The sequence below is a fragment of the Colobus angolensis genome, unplaced genomic scaffold, assembly GCF_000951035.1.
Source record: "Colobus angolensis palliatus isolate OR3802 unplaced genomic scaffold, Cang.pa_1.0 Scaffold19, whole genome shotgun sequence".
Taxonomy (NCBI): domain Eukaryota; kingdom Metazoa; phylum Chordata; class Mammalia; order Primates; family Cercopithecidae; genus Colobus; species Colobus angolensis.
Genome location: NW_012115043.1, coordinates 9,627,184 through 9,648,985, shown reverse-complemented (window position 1 = coordinate 9,648,985; position 21,802 = coordinate 9,627,184). Strand labels below are relative to the sequence as shown.

Here is a 21,802-nt window from a genome sequence, read left to right as displayed (position 1 = left end):
CCATTTCACACGTTTTAAGACAGGACCAGCCAAATGTACACAAATGTACATTTGTCAAAACTCAGGACTGTACACTAAAAAGAGTGAAGTACATTGGGTATAAATCTTACCTCAATAAACCTGGCTTTGAAAAAAAAGAAACAAATTCCATAAAACAAAAATACTAGTACTCACCAATTACAATTGGTATAACATATGGTACTACTGTATTACTGTCATCTAAACAAATCATGGTATATTAAAGAACCTATAAAATACATAAAGTAGGGATTATTCTCAATACAAGTTTACTTTACTTAAAGATATCCCATAGAGTTCTTATAAACTTTAAACACTAACAGAACTTTAAAAGTTAGCTTATTGCAGGAACTTAAGGTCAAGGATACCCACTAACAATAGTATTTATTCTGAGGGAAGGACATGAGACTACAGATGATATTAATTTTTTCATCTATATACTTTTGTATTTGATTTTCATTTTTCACAAATACATATTAACATAATTAAAAAGAAATGTTAAAACTCACATAATTTAAAAATCAAATAATACATCATGTTTCCTAGTAAATTAACCCAACTTTTCAAAATGGGTCCCCTAGAACTGTACCCAGGGACTGTTTTTGAAAAGTTGAGTTAATGTACTAGGAAATTAACACAACTGTACACAAATCAATATGTTTAATGTTGATAAAAAGGTAGGGATCATCTGCCTAATGAATAATTTACATAGACTATATTTCACACTTACCAGTGAAATCAAAGCACTGCATACTAATTTTTTTTAGATAAGCTTTAGCAGTCATGTCATAGGTTTTAACTCTAGCTTCCATTCCAAGTTGCAGGACATTTAGCTCATGTAAAGGCCTTCCCTTCTTTTCTGATTTTTTCATCAAAGTAACCACAACCTAAAAGAGGGTACCAGTATTACCACCAACTATTTCATTAATACACAATGAAGGTAAATCAAGAATTTAATAAGTATCCAGAGTGATATAAGCAAGAAATTCACACAATGTTAAGATGTTTACTTCTATTTGTGCCTGCAGTTTGGCCTAATTCCCAGAAGTCCTAGTCTGATAGACAGCCTTTCATCTGAAATTCTGTGAGACCAACAGCCAATTTTTACATCATTCCTAAGGCGAGCTTTCTCAACTTCGGCACTATTAACATTTTGAGCTGGTAATTCTTTGTAGTGGGAACTGTCTTATGCATTGTAGGATATGAGGCAGCATCCCTGGCCTCTACCTATCAATTGTCATTAGTATTCTCCCCTCAGATAATGGCAACAGAAAATGGTTTCAAACAATGCCAAATTATCCATGCGGAGCAATGCAAACTGTTCCCCTTCAACCCAATCATTGTTCTAAGGGAAGAGAACAATCATAATATATATCATAAATAATATTTAAAAGGTCTTATGGGTTTTATATATGCGTGTGTGTGTGTTAAGTATATCTGCAAATAGAATGATTCATCTACCAATGTTTCAACTACCAAGGCTTAAAAACCTTCAGTAACTCTGATATTAACCAGAAAAACATCCAAGTTTAACATAAAGAAATTGGCTTCAGGCCGGGCGCGGTGGCTCAAGCCTGTAATCCCAGCACTTTGGGAGGCCGAGACGGGCGGATCACGAGGTCAGGAGATCGAGACCATCCTGGCTAACACGGTGAAACCCCGTCTCTACTAAAAATACAAAAACTAGCCGGGCGAGGTGGCGGGCGCCTGTGGTCCCAGCTACTTGGGAGGCTGAGGCAGGAGAATGGCGTAAACCCGGAAGGCGGAGCTTGCAGTGAGCTGAGATCCGGCCACTGCACTCCAGTCCGGACTCCGCCTCAAAAAAAAAAAAAAAAAAAGAAATTGGCTTCAAAGCATGTATTTCAGATTCTTAAAAGTAGAGCCTATTCCTTTATAAGTTTGTTTGTTTGTTTCTTTATTGACTGATTGCTAGAGACAGGGTCTTGCTCTGTCACCCAGGCTGGAGTGCAGTAGCACAATCAGAGCTCACTGCAGTCTTGACCTCCTCGGCTAAGCGATCCTCCTACCTCCCAAGTAGCCAGGACTAAAGGCACATGCCACCACAACTGACTAATTAAAAAAAATTTTTTTTTTTTTGCATAGATGGGGTCTCGTTATGTTGCCCAGGCTGGTCTCAAATACCTGAACTCAAGCGATCCTCCAGTCTTGGCCTCCCAAAGTGCTGAGATTATAGGCAATAAGCATTGCAACCAGCCTATTTAAAAGTTTATTATTTTTAGCTCAGAGAAAAAACATAATCTCTATATAACTATTTAATGATAAAACAGATTTTAGAGGAAGTCCTTTCAAGTCCCTGTATCCACTATGCTTTCTCACGTACTCACACTTTTATGCCTGTTCCTCTTTCTGCCTTGCCCCAGACCCTTTCTTGATCCCTTTTCTCAGATAATTTCCTATTTCTCTTTAAAAACTTGATTCAAATGTGTCCTCCTCCAGAAAATCTCTTCTGACCCTCTCAGTCTGCTTAAATGCCTACTCCCTACCATCAGCACCCCAAGCTCCAATAGTATCCTCAGCAGAGATTTCGTGAAATAATTACAAAAATTTTAATAGTTTTCCTGCATGAGTTCAGACTGTAAGCCTTTTACCTCTATCCTTATCACTGGGCACATATAATAAATATTTGTTGGATGTGTGAATAAAGAAGAAAATGTATTTCATCTTTCCTCAAGAATATGCAGACGGCAAACATATTAGTAATGTAACTTTTTTAAAAATGCAGGCATATTGGGTTTTATTCTATCAAGGGTTTCTAACATTTGAAAAGAATTTATCTGACACTATTGCCCTTTCCTGCCTTTCTTATATGACATCCAAAGCAAGTGACATTCCTACTGTCCTAAAAGCATTAAAAAGCATGTTACAGAACATGCTGTCATTTTCTCTATGAAATATTATAACTCCCAAATCCTTAACAAACTTTCAATTTTTAAAACATCACTGCTACATGTGAACAGCCCACACAGATTTTTTTCATCAGTATCAATTATCTACAAGTTTAGTAGAGGTAATTCCAATATCCATTACTTATTCACCGCACTTTACAAAAACAGATGAGAATTACACACCTCTTTAATTTCAAAATTCAGCAGCATATTAATGATGTCTACAGTTCTAATTTCTTCCACTCCAGTTGTTAAAGTATTTTTTGAATCATGTATATCTTGTTGTGAGATAGAGATTTCAAGGGGCTCTTTAATTTCACCTGAAATGTTTAAAAGAAATTCATTTACTTTTATTCACAAATTTCTTCCACAAGTACTTATTGTGGACTTATATGCGTATTCTGGACCTGGTAGAGGCAATGAAACTCCACAAATAAGTAACAGCCCTAGCTCTTGGAAAACTCCTGGTTTAGTGGAAGATACAGATACATTTAAAATACAAAGATACATTTAAAATACAAACAAACAAGCAGGCCACACCCAGTCACATTAAATGAACAAATGTTAATAGACTCCATATAAAATGCACTGAAAGCACAGAACAAAGCGTGACATTGTTATACAGAAGTCAAGAAAGGTTCTATTAGAGGAGGTATTATTCAAGCAGAGCAAAGGACCTCCTCACACGGTGGAGACATTACCAGAAAGGAGCAAAACCAGGGAATGATAACACATGATAGGTTTTGCAAACAGAATGGAGTCTGATATGGTTAAATCATAAGGGAGGCAATAAGAGGTAAGACTAGGAAAGAAAAAAGGGAGTGGGAGGTCAGGGCCTCTCATGCCATACTAACAAACAAAAGTAAAGCTATATAATTATGATGCTGTGTTTCTGAAATTCGCACACCCTGAAATGAAATAAAATTGCTTTTTAAGCTGTAATATAAAAAATAATAACAGCTATCACTTGCTAAGTGCTCATCTGTGTGGCAGATACTGTTCTAAGGTCTGTATATAGACTGTTCTATTTAATTCTTATGACATCGTTTTGAGGTAAGAACTTTATTGTCTTTATTTCAGAAATGGGCAAATTGAGGTTCAGACATTTGTGCTCAGTGTCGCACAAATGGCAGAGCCCAAATTCATCAGTCTGATTTTACAGTCTTCACTCTCCACTGTCCCTCAGTATCACTAAATTAGTTATTACTATTATTAGGGTTGACATTATCTTGACCACTAATACACCACACAGGAACCACGTAGTGTAAGCTATACCAGAATTCCATACTGAAAGCCGCTATTGTTAATCATTACCTTTGACAAAGCATTGCATAGGGCAAGGTTTCCTAACTATCATCTTACTCCAGCACTGTTCCAAACATAATGTGAACCAGGGGAAATGATTCCAGCAAATATTTTTACTTTTACAAAACAATTCCCTGAACAGGCAAAGATTTTTCAAATGGAAAATAAAAAATACTGATCATTTAAAAAACTAGTAAATTTAAGTTGATTGAAATTAACAAACTCTATTCATTAAAAGACCCATTAAAAGAGTGAAAGGCCACCAGTCAGAATATCTACTGGAAAGTCAAAAAATAACAGATGTTGGCCAGGTTGTAGAAAAAAGGGAATACTTATACACTGTAGGTAGAAAGGTACATTAGTTTAGCCACTATAAAAAGCAGTTTGGAGATTTCTCAGAGAATTTAAAACAGAATTACCTTTGACCCAGCACTCCCATTACAGGGTACATAACCAAAGAAAAACACATCATTCTACCAAAAAGACCACATGCCCTCACCTATTCATCTCTGCACTATTCACAATAGCAAAGACATGGAATCAACCTAGATACCCACTGACGGTGGGGGCTGAATAATGAAAATGTGGTACATATACACCATGGCATGCTATGCAGCCACAGAAAATAATGAAATCATGTCCTTTTCAGCAACATGGATGGAGCTGGAGGCCATCATCCTAAGTGAATTAACCCAGCAACAGAAAACCAAATACCACATGTTCTCACTTGTAAGTGAGAGCTAAACATTAAGTACACATGCACATAAAGATGGGAATCCAACAGACACTAGGGACTACTAGAGGGGGCAGGGTGGGACAGGGGGAAGGTTGAAAAACTACCTATCAGGTACTATGCTCACTACCTGGGTAACGGGATCATTTTAGATGAAATCTCAGTAACACGCAATTTACCCATGTAACAAACCTGGAGATGTACCCCCTGAACCTAAAATAAAAGTTGGGAAAAAAAGAGAGTGAAAGGCAAACCACAGATGGGGAAAAGATATTTCTATATATATATGCATATAACACACATAACCAACAAAGGGCTCATATTCAGAATTTAAAAACTACATATCAATAAGAAAAAAGGCAAACATCTCAATAAAAATAGTTGTCAATACGATAGAATGGTTACATCACAAAAAAGGATATCCAAATGGCCAATAACCATATGAGAAGGTGATCACCTTCACTAGTAACCAAAAAGGAAACAAAAACCATAGTAAGACACCACTGAATATCTATCAGAAGGCTAAATTTAAAAAGATCGGCAATGCCACGTACTAGGGAGAATGTGAAACAACTGGAACTCTCATACATTGCTGCTTGGAAAGTAAACTAGTACAACCAGTTGGAAAACTTCTTGGTATAATCTGGCACAAGTTACTGAAGCTAAATGTAAATCTCACATATGACACAGTAATTCTACTCCTACCTATATATCCAAAAAAAATTTATATAATTATGTCAAAGACACACAATAAAATTCATAACAATTTCATTCATGATAGCTAAACACTGGAAACAACCAGAATGTCCATGAAAGATAGAATGAAAAAAATAAATTTTGATAAATTCATATAACTGAATAGTGCACAGAAATAAAAAGAACAAACTATTCCTATGCACAACAACATGGATGAATCTCACAAATAAAATGCGGAATAAAAGAAGCCAAACATCGAAGAGTAAATTCTGTATGATTCCATTTATATGAAATTCAAGAAGAGGCAAAACTAATCTATCTATTACAAGTTAAAATGGTAGTTACCTCTGGGTGGATTTGCAGGCACAGTGTTTGGCACTGACTGAGAAAGGGCAAGAGGGAGGCCTTCTGGGGTGCTGAAAATGTACTATATCTTGATCATGGTGTATCCATATATGCAAAAATTCACTGAATTATACACTGAATATTTGTATACTTCACTGTATGTATTAAAATATAGTAAAATAGTTTTTTAATAATGAAAAATACAGTGGGATACCAGTTTTCACTTAGCATACGGACAAAAAAATTTTAATCTGGTAATATACTGTGTTAAAAAGGTATAGAAAAACAACCTGGTGGGAATGCAAGGTTAGTAAGGTTCTATGGAGGCCAATCAGCAAGATCTGTCAAAATGTTAAATTAGTCTACAGAAATTATTTGCTGACCTAATTGTCAATTAAATTTATATTAAATTAATAATTTTACATATCTTTTAACTGGTGTTATCCTATAGATATATATATACTTGTAAAAGTATACGTATGAGGATATTCAATGCAACATGGTAATAATGAAAGTTTAAAAACAACCAAAAATGACTATCACTAGGAACTTGCTAAATAAATTATGTGTTTCAACAGAATTTAATACCAGGTAGTCATTACAAAGAATGAAGCAGATCTATACATATCTATAGATATGGAATAGACACCAAGACATACTGTTAATATTTTTTAAAAAACAGCAAAGTGAACAAACACACACATGCATGTACACATACAGGATGCTACCATTTGAAAAAAACTAAAGATTATATACTTACGTGTTTATACATATATTATATATATACATACACACACACACACAAATACATATATATTACCTTAAAAAATAAGGCTGTTACTTTTCCTTTAGTCAAAAGGGCCACGGTAACTAATAATTTGAATTCTCTTTTCATTTTTACTGCTGTATAATCTCTTCAGTATCTTTGGAAAGTGATAATTTATCAACCATTTCAATTCTTGCAGATATTTTACTACCAAGCCTTATTGAAAGATCAGATACACTATGCTACCATAACCTACTGCCAACTCAAAATGCTTTCTTCTATACATGCAATTTCAATGATTACTTCAAGAATCTACCACTGATTTGAAGTCCTTCTTTATGGCCTCCTCTCAATTCACACAACTTAGAAAAAAGTCTGAAACTATAACTGACAACTTAGCTTAAGAGAGTCAATCATCTCCAACTATGATTTCATTCAATAGCATCTTGTTTGTTCTCTTGATAATATAAACTGCAATTTGTAAACATATATTTGTTTACTTTTTATTTCCTGATTGCCTACTAAACCATAAATAAATAGACACATACGTATTATGCCACTTACTGTCAGCCTCTTACCTGTCTCTTGTACTCTGGGTTTCACTTTATCCAAGTCTTCAGTACCCTCACCAAGATTTTCTGCTAGTATCCTAAATAAGAGATTAAGATCTTCTTGATTTAGACTAACCTGTAAAATATTATGTTTAAAAAACTATATTACATTTTAAAATGAAACAATTTTCATACAGAAAATAAATTTCCAGTTGCAACACGAGGGACAGAATAATCCTAATACTGAAAAGTTACGTACAATCACAATCCACTCAAGTACTGCACTACTTATTTCATGTTAAAATTTTTATATTCAAAGACAATAAGGTGTTTATAGAAAACCAATGTAATTCATCAGTCAGTATTAGCTCCAATGACTTGACTGATGTTTACTGAAAGTTAAATATGATCAAAGAAATCTGATCTTTTTTTTAAAAGTGACAACTTCAGAAAATGTATAATTCTACTTTTTAAACAATAACAATTCCAATGAAATAAAAATGTTGTCTTAAAAAAAAAAGAAAAATATTTCCCTCAATGCTATAATTATCTTAGGTGTACTTAGATATCCCTAAAAATAAAAAAGTACATATATAATATATGAGACAGTATAATATGCCAATACATAATTTATATACAGATCCCTACCAATAGGTATGTATAGCAAATTTTAAAGTTAAGAAATCTTAACTAAAGATTAAATTCGACTGAAAATAATAATGATCTTGTTGGACAAAGTCTCACTGAAATTTTTCTTATACTAGTCAGCAAAAAAAGTCTTCATTTCATTTGGATTTCTACTTTAAAAGTCTTTGGAGTTTAAAATTTCAACAATGAAGTCTTTTTTGTCACTCGTATACTTACATTCATTGAATCAAGATGTCCTTTAATTTCCACAACAGGCACCTTGTGGTACCAAGATGCAGCTAGATTCCGATTTACAAGAAATTCCAAGTTAATTGGGTGCAACAGCTGAATATCAGGATGGTAGGTGCCTGGCTGGATCACCGTCCTATGAAAAATAGAAATGTTACATATGCATAGATATAGGGTAGAAATGCAACATATTAAAAAAAGCAAAGTCAGGCAGTTATTTGCTGCTCTAAATACTGATTTGAAACAGCGTGGCTTAAGTATTTCCAAAACTGAATCTATAATTAATCTATAACCCACTAGAAGGGACAAATTAAAAGGTGATATACAATGAATCATTAAGAAAACTTTTTTCTTTAAACAGTAGATAGGTGAAAAATTGAATAAATTTTTAAGAGCAATCCACACTGTTGAAGAAAACAGAAAATCATCATATACAGTTGTTCAAGGATTAATAGGTATGTTGGTGCAGAGACTGAAGAAAACGATGGCAAAGTGAACAAGAGGAGAAGTGAGCATTTTCTAAGGCATTTCATAAAGCTTTTCTCTAGGATTATTTTCTAGACTTGCCTTATAGTCATTAATTTCTTATTCTACATAATTAAATCTTCATGGATGTGGTAGAAAATAATTTTAAAACGAATTATGTACAGATTTCATGTGCCACCTGGTATGAGCACTGAAGATACAAAATAATTTACACAACATGCCTGCCAAAAATATGTAAGTTCAATCAAACCATGAGGAATCACTCAGACAAAACCAAATTGAGAGGTGAGTGGAACCAGACTCTAGTCTTCAAAACTACAGTAGTAGTGATGTAGTCATAAAAAGACAAAGAAAAGCTAAAGAACTACTCCAAAACAAATTTTTGTCAGTATAGAAATCTTCCTCAGTAGTACAGAATACAATTATATGCTATGGGTGATCCTGAATCAGGGGGAAATTTTTATAATGGACATTCCTATAAAGGAAATTATTATAATGGGACAACTGATAAAATCTGAATATTGACTGAATTTCAGATTATAGTATTATATCAATATTAAATTTCTAGAATTATATTATGGTTAATGTAAGAGAATGAATGTCCTTGTTTATAGGAGACACATGATAAAGTATTTAGGGACAAAAAGTTAAAGATGTCTATTCTCAAATGATTTAGCAAAAAATGTTTTAAATAATATATATAGTTTTATAGATAGGTTAAAGCAAATATAAACAATTGGTGAATCTAGATGAAGGATATGTAGGTGCATTCACAGTACTATTTTTTTCCATTTTTCTGTAGGTCTGAAATTTTTGAAAACAAAAGTTGATTAAAAAACTGTTCTGGTGGCCTGATGCGGTGGGTCATGCCTGTAATCTCAGCACTTTGGGAGGCCAAGGTGGGCAGAACACCTGAGGTCAGGAGTTCGAGACTAGCCTAGCCAACATGATGAAATCCCGTCTCTACAATGAAAAATGAAAAAAATTAGCCAGGCATGATGGCACATGCCTATATCCCCAGCTACTCAGAAGGTTGAGGCAGGAGAATCGCTTGAATCTGGGAGGCAGAAGTTGCAGTGAGCCAAGATGGCACCATCGTACTCCAGCCTGGGCAACAGAGTGAGACTTCATCTCAAAAAACAAAATAAAAAACTCTTCTGGGCTGCGGGTGGTAGCTCACGCCTGTAATCCTAGCACTTTGGGGGGCCACAGCAGGTGGATCACCTAAGGTGAGGAGTTCAAGACCAGCCTGGCCAACATGGTGAAACCCCACTTCTCTTAAAAATACAAAAAAAATTAGCCAGGCATGGTAGCGCATGCCTATAGTCCCAGCTACTCAGGAGGCTGAGGCAGGAGGATTGCTTGAACCCAGGAGACAGAGGTTGCAGTGAGCAAGACTGCGCCACTGCACTCCATCCTGGGAGACAGAACAGGACTCCAACTCAAAACATATACACACACATACACACACACACACACACACACACACACACAACGACAACAACCAAAAAACCTGTTCTGTGTAACGCAACAGTTTATTTAAATAAACTATGTTGGGTAGGAATTTCAAATCATAAAATTTCATGGAAATCATGAATATAATATTTAAATCCATAATTATTGAAAGAGCATACCTATAAAGTGTAAGCTTTGATAGCTGCACATCCATTCTATCAATTACTGGAGGATTTAAGTAGTCTTCATCAGACACCAGACTGAACTGATTTTGAACTCTGATTAACCCAAGATCTACCACTACTGCATTGGTGGAAATGGAAGACTGTGGGATGACTATAACTGGTGCTTTCAAATCAATATTGATGGAAACACGAAAACTCCTCTGTGCAAGATCTTTCACACTTGTGGCAGCCTTTTCTGCAGCCTGGGCAGTGGCAGCACTCAGAGACTCTTTGGCTGTCTGGAAATTATTCAGGAAGTTCTGTGGACACAAAGCATAAAAAGAGAAATTCAAAGAAAATACAGGCACATCAATAATAACACTATCTTCTTTTCATACATGTGGTAACTTTTTTTTTCCAATATTTAACTTTCCGTTGAGCCCTATTTTTCTGGTAGTAGTAAGAAATTACTGATAATCCATCTATAGTTATGAGCTGCCTGAATTGAGCTAATGTTATATGGTTAAGGAACAGAGAAAGAAATTTTTTTCCAATAATTTTTTTACTAAAGAATTTGGTTTCATTATATTGTAGCAAAAATAATTTGTTCTAGACAAAAATCATTAAATGATTCAGATTTCAACTGTTAAATGGGGGTTTTGATCTCTACATTCATGCATAAATACCATCTATAATTAAAATAATGCCCACTCTAAAATCCAAGGTTTATAACATTTGCCATCATAATTATCACACTTTTAAAAGTATTTCAAAATTGAAAAATCAATATATAAATAACTATTTTACCAGAAGTGACATAAGGAATTTATGAAGATAGACGATCTGAATACAGCCAACATTCAGAGACAGCACACCATCCACTTTGGACATGTCAGTATACAAATCTCCCTCAGTAGCATTTGGATACAAATCCAAATTAAAACGGAAAACTTCATTTCCCATTATTGACACAGCCTGAAAAACAGAGACTTGAATGTACTCTATCCGGGAAGGTAATGACAAAATAAAACCCCATTTACAAAAGGGTTTTTATATTTTAATCGTTATAAAAACATTTTTCTATTGAAGTATATTTTATTAATGTTTTTAAAATAAAATACATTTTACAATAGAATCTCATATTCAGTCATTAAAGAATATTAACTATCTGTTTACAATCACCTACTTTCTTATGAATTGTCTTCGGATCAACATCTGTGACAATAATATTTTCTAGTCGGGCAAAAAGTGACTGTTTTCTTGACTGGAGAGAAAGGGAGGAATCCAGGCCTGAAAAAAAAAAAGGCATTATCATAATTTCTACAGATCTACCATAAATTAGATCTTTCTTTCCATTACATTATTTTATTTTGGGGTGACTTTTTTAAATTTAGCAATGTTTCAACTCCCAATGGATAAATAAGTTGCAATATTAGAGATTTTGGGTTATATAAACACCAAAACCTATAAATGTGTTAAACAATAATTATCTGAATTTTCAATCAGGGGAAGAAACACATCTAGCACAAATAGATTATCTCAGAATTTAAGTAAATTATCCTTTATACCTCACATCCAGTCATTTACATGGAAACTATAAAAGTTTCACAAATCAAATTCAGACTAGTAGATGCACTGCCATTTCAGAAAGGACAAAGGAAAAAAGCCCCTAGTTTTCTAGTTGTTAGGTTCCTAAAAAATTTCATTAAACATATTCAATATATTCTTTACCAGGTCACAACCAGCTAGTAAAAGTAAGCCAGAGGAAAAGGTAGATGAGTTCTGGCTGCTTTTACCTAAAAGAACATAATGGCCTCACAGATATTGTCATTCATTCTAAGATTGCTTTTCATAAGGAAAGACAAATAAAGACAAATACATAACTATATTATATATAAAAATCATATATTAAAAAAAAAGATTAAAAAGTTACTACAAAGCATGTCCATAGACCTTCACCTAAAATCTAGACTGAGACTTCTCCTAGCCCATCAATACCATCCCTACATTGACATCAGTATCCCTTTTCCACTTCTAGATAACTCTCAGGAAGGTCCCAAACACCAGGATATGTGCAGAGTTCAATTGGGATGGTCAGATTCTGACCAATATCTATATCCCAAAGAGAAGAAAGCATACAATCCAATTATGTCTTTTCAGTTTTCACAGCTCAGAGCCCTTTATTTGTACATTCTTTAGCACTGCAAAGAAAAAACAAGAAGGAAAAGTTTATTTTTTCGCCAGTTTTTAATACCGTGTGAACTTTTACCTTGAATCTTGATTTCAGCGATATTGTTCTTTTCGTTGCAAACAACGACACAGAAAGCATTCAACTGTGCAAACAGCCTGAAGCCAATAATGTCACTATCTTTGGAGGATACAATCACTAAAAATAAAACAAAGCATCTATCACACAGTGAGATTTTAGTCTTCTACATTCTATTAAGCTTTAATCGCTATATTGAGTCACTGCTATGTTAAAAAAAATTATAATATTCTCCAACTCTTAAAGATTCGAACACTTTTTTTGCCTTATATACTCTGTAAAGTTTGCTTTTTTAATAGTGAGATACTAGTTTTGTAATTTAAAAGCAAGAAAAAAACTAAAATAAATAAATAAGGATACTGAACCTCAGAAAGGTTAAATAATGTGCCTAAGGTTACATGGTTGAAGTAGCAAAATCAGGATCTGAACTGAGTTCTTCCAGATCCAAAATCTGGGCTCTTGGCCAATTAGATGCTAGTCCTGAACCCTTCGCTACCTTTCTGTCTCTGAGCCTTAATTTCCTTATGTGTAAAATGGAAAGAAAGACTCACTCCTTATAAAGCCACTTCAGCAGCCACTGAGAGGGAAGAGCTAAGTATAAATACGGGTCGTCTCTCCCTATTACCTACCTAAAGACTTCCTATACCACCACCAAAATAAGAACAAAAACAAACATTTTTAAAAACAACAGTATTGATTACATGTGCCTTATATATCAGGTGCTTGCATATAATTTAATTTGAAGAAAAGGGGAAAATGGTATTTAAATGACTGAGTCAGATAACCTCTAGTATTCCTCATTTAGCTTTAGAATTCTAAAACCCTTGCTAACAAAAAACAAAAATGTATGGTTCATACCTTTTGGCAGAGTTGAATTTTTTTGTTGTTTTTCAGTTGAAATTTGTACCTCCTTGGCAACATTTATGCTTTGATCATCAGAAGGAATAATGGTTGTGAGGTAATTAATAGAAGAGACAAGAGCTTGTGTTTGCAGCAACAGATTTAAAGATGAAAAGGCCACCTAAAAATGTTTTAAAGAGAAAATTAGTTTCCCACAGTCAATTATAACCTGTAGTCTCCATGACAGACCCAAAAGATTCTCAGGTGGGCTTACATCATTGCTTCCCACCACTTAGAAGGAAGAGTAAAGAGAGGAAGATTCACAATCCCCTTAAACAGGGACTATATGGAGACAAATTACACTTACACACTTCAGAGGTACATCAGAATATTACAGTAGCCTAATTACTCCATTTCCCAACCATAATGGTTATGAAATCTATACTCCGCTTCTCATGACTATCCTGATATTCAACATGTAGATGGCATCTTGGATCTTCAATGGACAATTATTATTATATAAAATTATAAGTAAAAAGGCAAAATCCCAGAACCACCATGTGCTACTACGTCTAGAAATTATTTCAAAGGTGGCATCCGTGAGATTTAAATATAAAAAGGACAATTATGAATGGGTTACTAAGTGATCTTTTCAAATCACAATAATGGTCTCATCATTTAAAAAGAAACACAACATATAACTTGTAGGGAAAAAGTACTACTTTTTTTTAAAACAAACACTCTAGAAAGCTAAGACAGCAATACAAATTGATTTCAAGAATGGGTAGTTTTCATTAATATAAAATAAAAAGCTCTGTTTATAAAAATGAATTTCTTTTCATTTTCTCATAACATTAAATGGATATAAAAATAATAAAAGGTTCACAATATAAAAACAGATTCCCCCACCTCTCAAAAAAGTGTAAGCTAAAATTCAACTCTCTCCTTTTCTTTTTAGTTACCCATAGGTACATTTTGCTTCTCGTACTCTAAGTTACTACGTAAGTAGTATGGATTCAAAACTGCTCAACATCTCTCCTTATATTTTATATACTTTTTCACCTGTACATCAAACAATGCTATCTAGCTTGGCTAGTTTAGAAACCTTTTAGTTCTTTGTACATCAAAGTTCTTTTGTCTATAGCATTCCCTAATTCAGAAATACTACTGAAACTTTTAAGGATATTAAGATGTGATATAATAAAACAACAGCTTTACTAAGCTGAATCATAAACACAGAGCATGGTAAGTATTGATGAGGTTATTTATAACTCTTACTGGTCCTTGATTATGTCATCAAATTACCCAGTCAATACTCCTCAAATGATACTAGAGGTTTCAAGAGTAGGTTATTTTCAAACAGGATAAATTCCTTTAACAGAATTTCTTACCTTAACTGTTTGTTCAGTTTTTCCAAAAGTAGTTTGAAAACTAGGTCCATTCTTATCAGCCTGAAAAAAGAAATAGAAGTTCTAAAGAAGGTACTATGATCAAAGTAAATAAATCACTTATTTATGATCTCTGGTTAATTTATTTATAGATATAAATGTATTTTACATACATTGTATATTTAATTTTATTGCCATTATTTTAAAGTTACATCCAAATAATATATTTATTATAATAGCGCAAATGTGTTCTTCTCTTCAAACGTGGGAGAATATTCACTTCTGGGAAACTGCAGCTAGGAATCAGAATGACAAACTCTGAAGGTTGTAAGGTGTAAAGGTCACGTAGCCCATCTATTACCTAATGCTTAAATCCCTCCATAAAGTCTTTAGCAAGTCTATTTTTTTTATATCTCCAGTAAAACAAACCTTGTTTCTTTACAAATCTAATCTTTAGAAAGCTTTTAATTAATGAGGTCTTCACACTGAGTCAAAAATCTATCTCCCATCATAACTAACCATTGGTCCTAGTTCTTTCTATCCTTTGGGAACACAAACAAATTCAAACTCAAAGATTTACCTACTGTGAGAAGTTTTCTGGCCTTGCCAATTCCCTGTCTCTCTGTTCCAATAATACTTTGTGCTTTTCTTTATTAGAGAATCAATCACATTTTATTCTAATCATTATTTACTTGTGCTATCTCCCTACTCATCTACAATTTTCTTGAGAACAGGCAATGTTTTTCATTTCTGTATCCCAAGCACCTAACAGTACAGACATCCAATAACATATCCAGAGGTATTCAATAAATAGCTGTTGATCGATTAAACAAATCAACTAATCTTGAAGTCAGCTAAATACCATCAGTTCCTTCAGTGTTTCTCATATGAAATATTTTTGTGGCCCTTCCTATTCCTGGCATTTCTCTTCTGAACCCAATTTAATATGACTTTATCGTTTTTGATGCAAGATACTCAGACAAATGTCACCTATATATGACCTATAATCAGTATAGGTATGTGGGTGTGCCCTAGAGGACAAATGGTACCTACTTCATCCCAGGCTTCCATCTCTGGCAACAAGAAGTTTAGTGACTTTGTATAATGGCCCTGTACTTAAGTGAACGAAAAGAAGGTGTACAAATGAAAAAAGAAACAGATTTCCCTATAATTAGAAACTGTGATACACATCCAGAGCCATTAGTAACTTACTGTCACATTTTTCTGTCCCGAGATATTGTTTGGAGTACACAATAAACATATAATCATTCTATAGCCCTTACCTTAATATACTCCACTTTCAAAAGATCTAAGCCAGGTTTGTCAGAAGAGCTAATCAAGTGAAGGGGCTTCTTTTTGGATCCTAAAGAAAAAGGAAAAAAAAAGTGTTTCAAATAAATTGCTCTTTTGTAATTTGAAACTTTTTTTAGATTTTTAAAAATTTGTTAATTAAGCTCTAAAAGAAAATCTTTGCATGTTGTCATAGTTATTAAATACAAAGGCCATCACTGTTGAAGAAATTAACCAATCCAAATTGTTACCTCTGACATCCAACTTACTTAAAAACATGCATATTTATTTTCACGTGATTTCACAGGTGACTTATAAAATTCTGACAAATAATTTATTCAACTTCTATTAAAGAAATTTAAATAATTTCCTTTTGTTTAAACTGTGAGAGATGACTTAAAAGAGGAAAGCTTTGTTTTTGTTTTTTTTCCTTAAAAGAGAACTGTTAAACTCCTGTTTAACTTAAAAACAACAGGTACTACCAGATGTCCTTTAGATCCTTCGGTAGATGTACCAAGGAACTGCCTCCAAAAGCTATGGAGGGAGAAGTAATTTGTCCATCATTTTATCCATCTTTTGTTATTTGCAGTTCTTTAACTCTTGCTTCTGAGAGATCTCAAAATTTTCCCTTGACTTCCAAGGGCATAACCTTCACTTAAGGAAAAAATAGCTTAGAAAATTTATTATTTTTATTTTTTTCCCTCAAGACAATAATGTAAACTTTATCTTAACACAGGTCCTATACAAATTACTAACACATAAAATATTTTTCTTCTAAATTGAGATTTGTTTTAGTTTCAACTATTAAAAAGTTATAAAACACAGGTATTTATACAGTCAGTGTTCTGTATCCAAGGATTCCAACCCATAGTATAAATATTATTACTTGTAAAGTGCTTAGAAGAGTGCAGCCATTATTTATTATAAATACAATATAAATGAAAGTGTTTCAGATACTCCAAAGTGCTATCTTTATTACAGGTTATTATTTCTATTTTTATGGCTATTACCTTCAATTTCATGGTAATCCAAGCTGATTTTCTTTAAATAAGATACCACAGTTAAGTCAAATGTTCTCACTGTAGCCTCTGTTCCTAACTGAGTAACATTAAATACTAGAATTGTATCTTCTTCTTTCTGCTGTTTAGTAAATTCCAAAATCACCTAAAAGAATTAGAGCCAATGAAAAGTTGATAAGAAGTCTGAATCATACTTAAAATAATGAAAACAAAATCTTTCTCCATACACATCATCAAGAGAATAGTAATTTTGCTCATATGCTTCTGCCACCATAGCTATTTAATATAATTGGAAATTACCAACTTAAATTCGATTCTTGAAAATATAAGTACATTTATTTAAAAATCATGACAGAATTTAACTTCATTGTTTATTTTTTCTAATTTAGTAAAATAGGAATGTATCGATTCTTCCTTAATATGATTTTCTTAAACCTGTATTTCAAAGCAAAAATCATGTTTAGTAATTTTTTAAAAGCATCCCCATTAAAGTAGGAAGACAAGATGTTCACTATCATAAGTTAACTCTCGAAATGATAGCCTGTATATTTAGCCAATAAAAAATAAAACACTGTAATTTTTAAAAGACGGAAGTACTTTTGATACTCTAATCAAAAGGTGTAGATCTTTGTCTCCACCCTTTGAATATGGGCAGGTTTGTGAATGCTTAAATCAATAGAGTAGAAAGGAATTGATACTATAAGGACTTCTGGTGTCAAAAAAGACCATGAAACTCCCACCTGGGAACACTCATACTGGGGGAAGCCAGCCACCATGTAAAAAGTTCAACTACTCAGATTACCATGGCTTTTACCATGCTGAGAGGCCCTAAGTAGGTGTTTCAGTCAACAGTTCCAGCTGAGCTCCCAGCCAACAGCCAGTATCAACTGCAAGCCTCATAAGTGAGACACATGGACATCCAGTTTGAGGCTTCCCGTGACAGAAGCCCCAGTCAACATCAGAATGCAACCAAATGAAAGACTACACACAAAATTACCCAGTTGAACCCTTCCAAAATTCCTAACCCACAAACCTGTAAGCAAAATAAAACGGTTGTTTTAAGCTATTTAACTTGATAGGCGGCAATAATAACCTGAATAATATAAATACTGAGGAAAGGCAAAAAATAATATTATTAGCAGATGTTATAATTACATACTTAGATAACACTTTAAAAATACTTAAAGAAAAGGCCAAGTGCAGTGGCTCACGCCTGTAATCCCAGCACTTGGGGAGGCCAAGGCAAGCTGATGACCTGAGCCTGAGAGTTCAAGACCAGCCTGGGCAACAGAGTGAAACCACATCTCCATAAAAAACACAAAACATTAGCTGGGTGTGGTGGCATGTGCCTGTAATCCCAGCCTCTTGGGAGGCTGAGGTATTCTATTATGGTAACAGAAAACAAATTAAGACATTCTTTATCACCATGAAGTTTATATTCTAGGGAAAGTTGGAGAAAATAAAGATTGCTATCTTGTCTTAGTTGGTCAGATCTTTCCAATAAGATGACAATTGAACAAATACCTGAAGTAAGTTAAAAAAAAAAAAAATCAAGCCATGCAGGAAAAGAGTGTTCCAGGCAAAGGAAATAGCAAGCACAAAGAATGGGCTTTGGTATACAGAAGGAAAAACATAAGACAAGTGTAAGCTCCATGCGGCAAGAACTTTACTCACTGCTATTTTCCAATATCTAAAATAATGTCCAGTAATAATGGCACATGATCAATACCTATTGAAGGGATAAATGGAATATGGCTGAAGCAGAGTGAGCAAGGCAGGAAAGAACTGGCCAGTCATATGGGGTTTTACACATGTAAGGCCTTGTAGGCCATGGTAAGGACTTAGTCCTTTACTTTTAGTGAGATTTGAAGCCAGTGGAGGATATTGAGCAGAGTAGTAACATGATCTGACATTCCCTTTTATTTTTATTTTACTTTATTTTATTTTAGAGACAAAGTCTTTCCCTGTCACGCAGGCTAGAGGAGAGTGGTGCAGTCTCAGCTCACTGCAACCTTTACCTCCCAGGTTCAAGCAATTCTCCCAAGTAGCTGGGATTACAAGAGCCCACCACCATGTCTGGCTAATTTTGTATTTTTAGTAGGGATGGGGTTTCACCATATTGCCCAGGCTGGTCTTAAACTCCTGACCTCAGATGATCCACCCACCTTGGCCTCCCAAAGTGCTGGGATTACAGGTGTGAGCCAACACGCCCGGCCTGACATTCACTTTTAAAGGATCACTCTGGCAAATGACAGAACAGAGTACCTGATGGAAGCAAAGACAGTTAAGAGGCTATTGCAAAATAATCCAGGCAAGACGATTACAGTGACTTGGACAGTACAGTAGCAGCAGAAAGGAAGAGCAATCATATGAATGCATTTTGAAGTTAGGGTCATGGGATTTAATTATATTTTGGATGTAGTATGGAGAAAGAGAGAAGCTGTAGAAGGCTAACGGTAAAGAACATACCTTTCTCTAAACAAATATCAATAATACTTAGGTTTGTACACACAGCTAAAATGTAGTGTTTCTGACATTATATTTTAGGACACGCTCTCACTTTGGTATATCAAACAGTCAATAAGGAACACCTCCATTTTCTATCCTTTTTGTTTTATTATCAAAGCAAGACAAACTTTTTATAGAAGTCTGGACTATATGGAAAAGCAAGCAGACATATATAAAAACCTGTAATCTCACCACCCAGAGATGAACACTGTCTGTCATTTATCAAAGAAAACATATAAATATAACTTCAAATGGAATAATAATATCCTTGGTATTATAATCCTTTTGTTTTCCCAAATAATAACATACTGTGAACATCTCTCCATGTTTCCTTTTACCACATGACTTTTAAAGGCTGTAAATGTATGTTGGAAACTTAGGTTGTTTACATTTTTCCAAATCATAAACATGATAATGAGCATTATTTAGCTAAAAGTGAAAAGTTTAAAAAATTAAAGTAGGCATGTCATAAAAATTTTCTGCAGAAAAGTCCTAATTAAAAGTCTAAGCACTTCCAGAATAAATTAGATATGCCACAGTTAATTCTTACATCAATTTTTTAAAAAGCATTTCATTTTTTAAAATCTTTTTGTGTGCAAAATAGAGTATGTATGTGCACGTGTGTTGGGCAGCAGGAAAGACAGAGTACCACATTTTTGGGTCTAGCTTGAGGATAGCTTACAAGATAGTGACAACCAGAATATATCTATTTATAGACAAAAAAGCACACACTTCTTTAATTTCAAACTTGAGCAGAAGATTAATGAGCTCCTCATTTGGGACCTCTGCAGCTTTTTTAAGTTCTGATCCTTTCATACTTTTACCAGTCTGTGGTTCCCCATCTTCAGCATCAAAATACTCATCATCAGACTCTAAAGGAAAAAGACGTTTATTTGATCTGAGACAATGTACACTGTAAACTGCATGAAACACTCAAATCTATTCATTTATTAGATATAATCTTCATATTTAGCATCAGAATATCTGCCTTTTTTAAACTTCCACCAAGTGACTCAACCTGACATGTAATAATCATATTTAAAATCAAATAGCACTATGTTCTTTTCTTCAATGGTTCTGTTTTTCACTATAGTTCATCCACTCAATATTCAACAAAATATTTATTGGGTATTATCTACCATGTATCAGGCTGTGTCAGCTACTAAGGATACCAGAATGACCAGGATAGACATGGTCCTATCCTGATGAAGCTTACATTCTAGTTCAAAATTAAAACAGATCAATTAGTTCAGAGCTAGAGAAAAGCTCATGCAGAGACTGGGGCCAAAAAAAAGTAGTTTATTTAGAATCTTAAGTAAGCATTGTCAACTACAAAAAAAAAAAATCCCTTCATTTATCCAATGACGACAGAAACTTGGGCTTAAAGAAGATAAGGGACTCAAAGTCACACTAATGTAGCACAACTAGAACTAAAACCAGTAAACTACTACAGCAGTTTCAAATGGCCCTTATTTTCTAAAAATGTTATCTCTGTATAACAATGTATAGGCTTAATTTAATACAGAAAGAGTATTTTACTTTCCTTACCTGATTCCACAGCATCTAGCAACAGTGAGGTACCAAGTAGACCTTTTGTCCCACCTGAAATAACTGGAATTGAGGACACCTAGCAAAGAATACAAAAAGTTTTCTTAAAAAGGATGACACAGCAGGATTAAATGTGATAAATGAAGGAAGACAAAAAAGTAATAGACGATAAACAGATATGGAAAGACACATACACACAATATAACACAATATACAAATCTTCCAACAAGATATATTGGGTAATCAACTAATAGTTGGCTACAATTTACAAATTATTAAGTCTACCGCCCACATTTACCAGGACAAAACTAAGTGTACCTCTAGTAAGTTAGTCTATTAGTACTGTATATCATTTACATTCTATTACAATATTAAAGTACATCTTTTTTATAGGCCTCTGACACATGGTATCACCATGAGCTGGCTTTATCAAATTTCATTTCAAAGTAGAAATCCAACATTTCTACTGTGTAAAGATCAATTCCAATTAAAGTGACCTACAACTTGTAAGTCTAACATATAAGGAAATTTTATACCAATTGTTTTATTTGCAAGATTCTAAAGATTTTTGTTTACTTTTTCCCCCTCAAGCTTTATTTAAAACACATTTTACAAATTTGAAAGACATTTTACTTTCATTTC

The 21,802-nt window shown here is 33.9% G+C and overlaps 1 protein-coding gene across 2 annotated transcripts in view; it reads right to left on the bottom strand.

Annotated features, from left to right (window-relative positions):
• VPS13C (vacuolar protein sorting 13 homolog C (S. cerevisiae)) overlaps positions 1 to 21,802 on the bottom strand; it is a 187,757-nt gene that overhangs the window by 92,121 nt on the left and 73,834 nt on the right. For both annotated transcript variants that reach the window (XM_011940470.1, XM_011940469.1), the window contains 14 exons: positions 21,161 to 21,239; positions 20,345 to 20,484; positions 17,096 to 17,249; positions 16,079 to 16,158; positions 14,799 to 14,858; positions 13,426 to 13,588; positions 12,571 to 12,687; positions 11,488 to 11,591; positions 11,109 to 11,276; positions 10,317 to 10,621; positions 8,185 to 8,332; positions 7,348 to 7,456; positions 3,108 to 3,244; positions 749 to 905 (listed from right to left, as the gene is read on the bottom strand). In XM_011940470.1, coding sequence (XP_011795860.1) covers positions 749 to 905; positions 3,108 to 3,244; positions 7,348 to 7,456; positions 8,185 to 8,332; positions 10,317 to 10,621; positions 11,109 to 11,276; positions 11,488 to 11,591; positions 12,571 to 12,687; positions 13,426 to 13,588; positions 14,799 to 14,858; positions 16,079 to 16,158; positions 17,096 to 17,249; positions 20,345 to 20,484; positions 21,161 to 21,239 — 1,921 coding nt within the window. The remainder of the gene's footprint in view (positions 1 to 748; positions 906 to 3,107; positions 3,245 to 7,347; positions 7,457 to 8,184; positions 8,333 to 10,316; positions 10,622 to 11,108; positions 11,277 to 11,487; positions 11,592 to 12,570; positions 12,688 to 13,425; positions 13,589 to 14,798; positions 14,859 to 16,078; positions 16,159 to 17,095; positions 17,250 to 20,344; positions 20,485 to 21,160; positions 21,240 to 21,802) is intronic.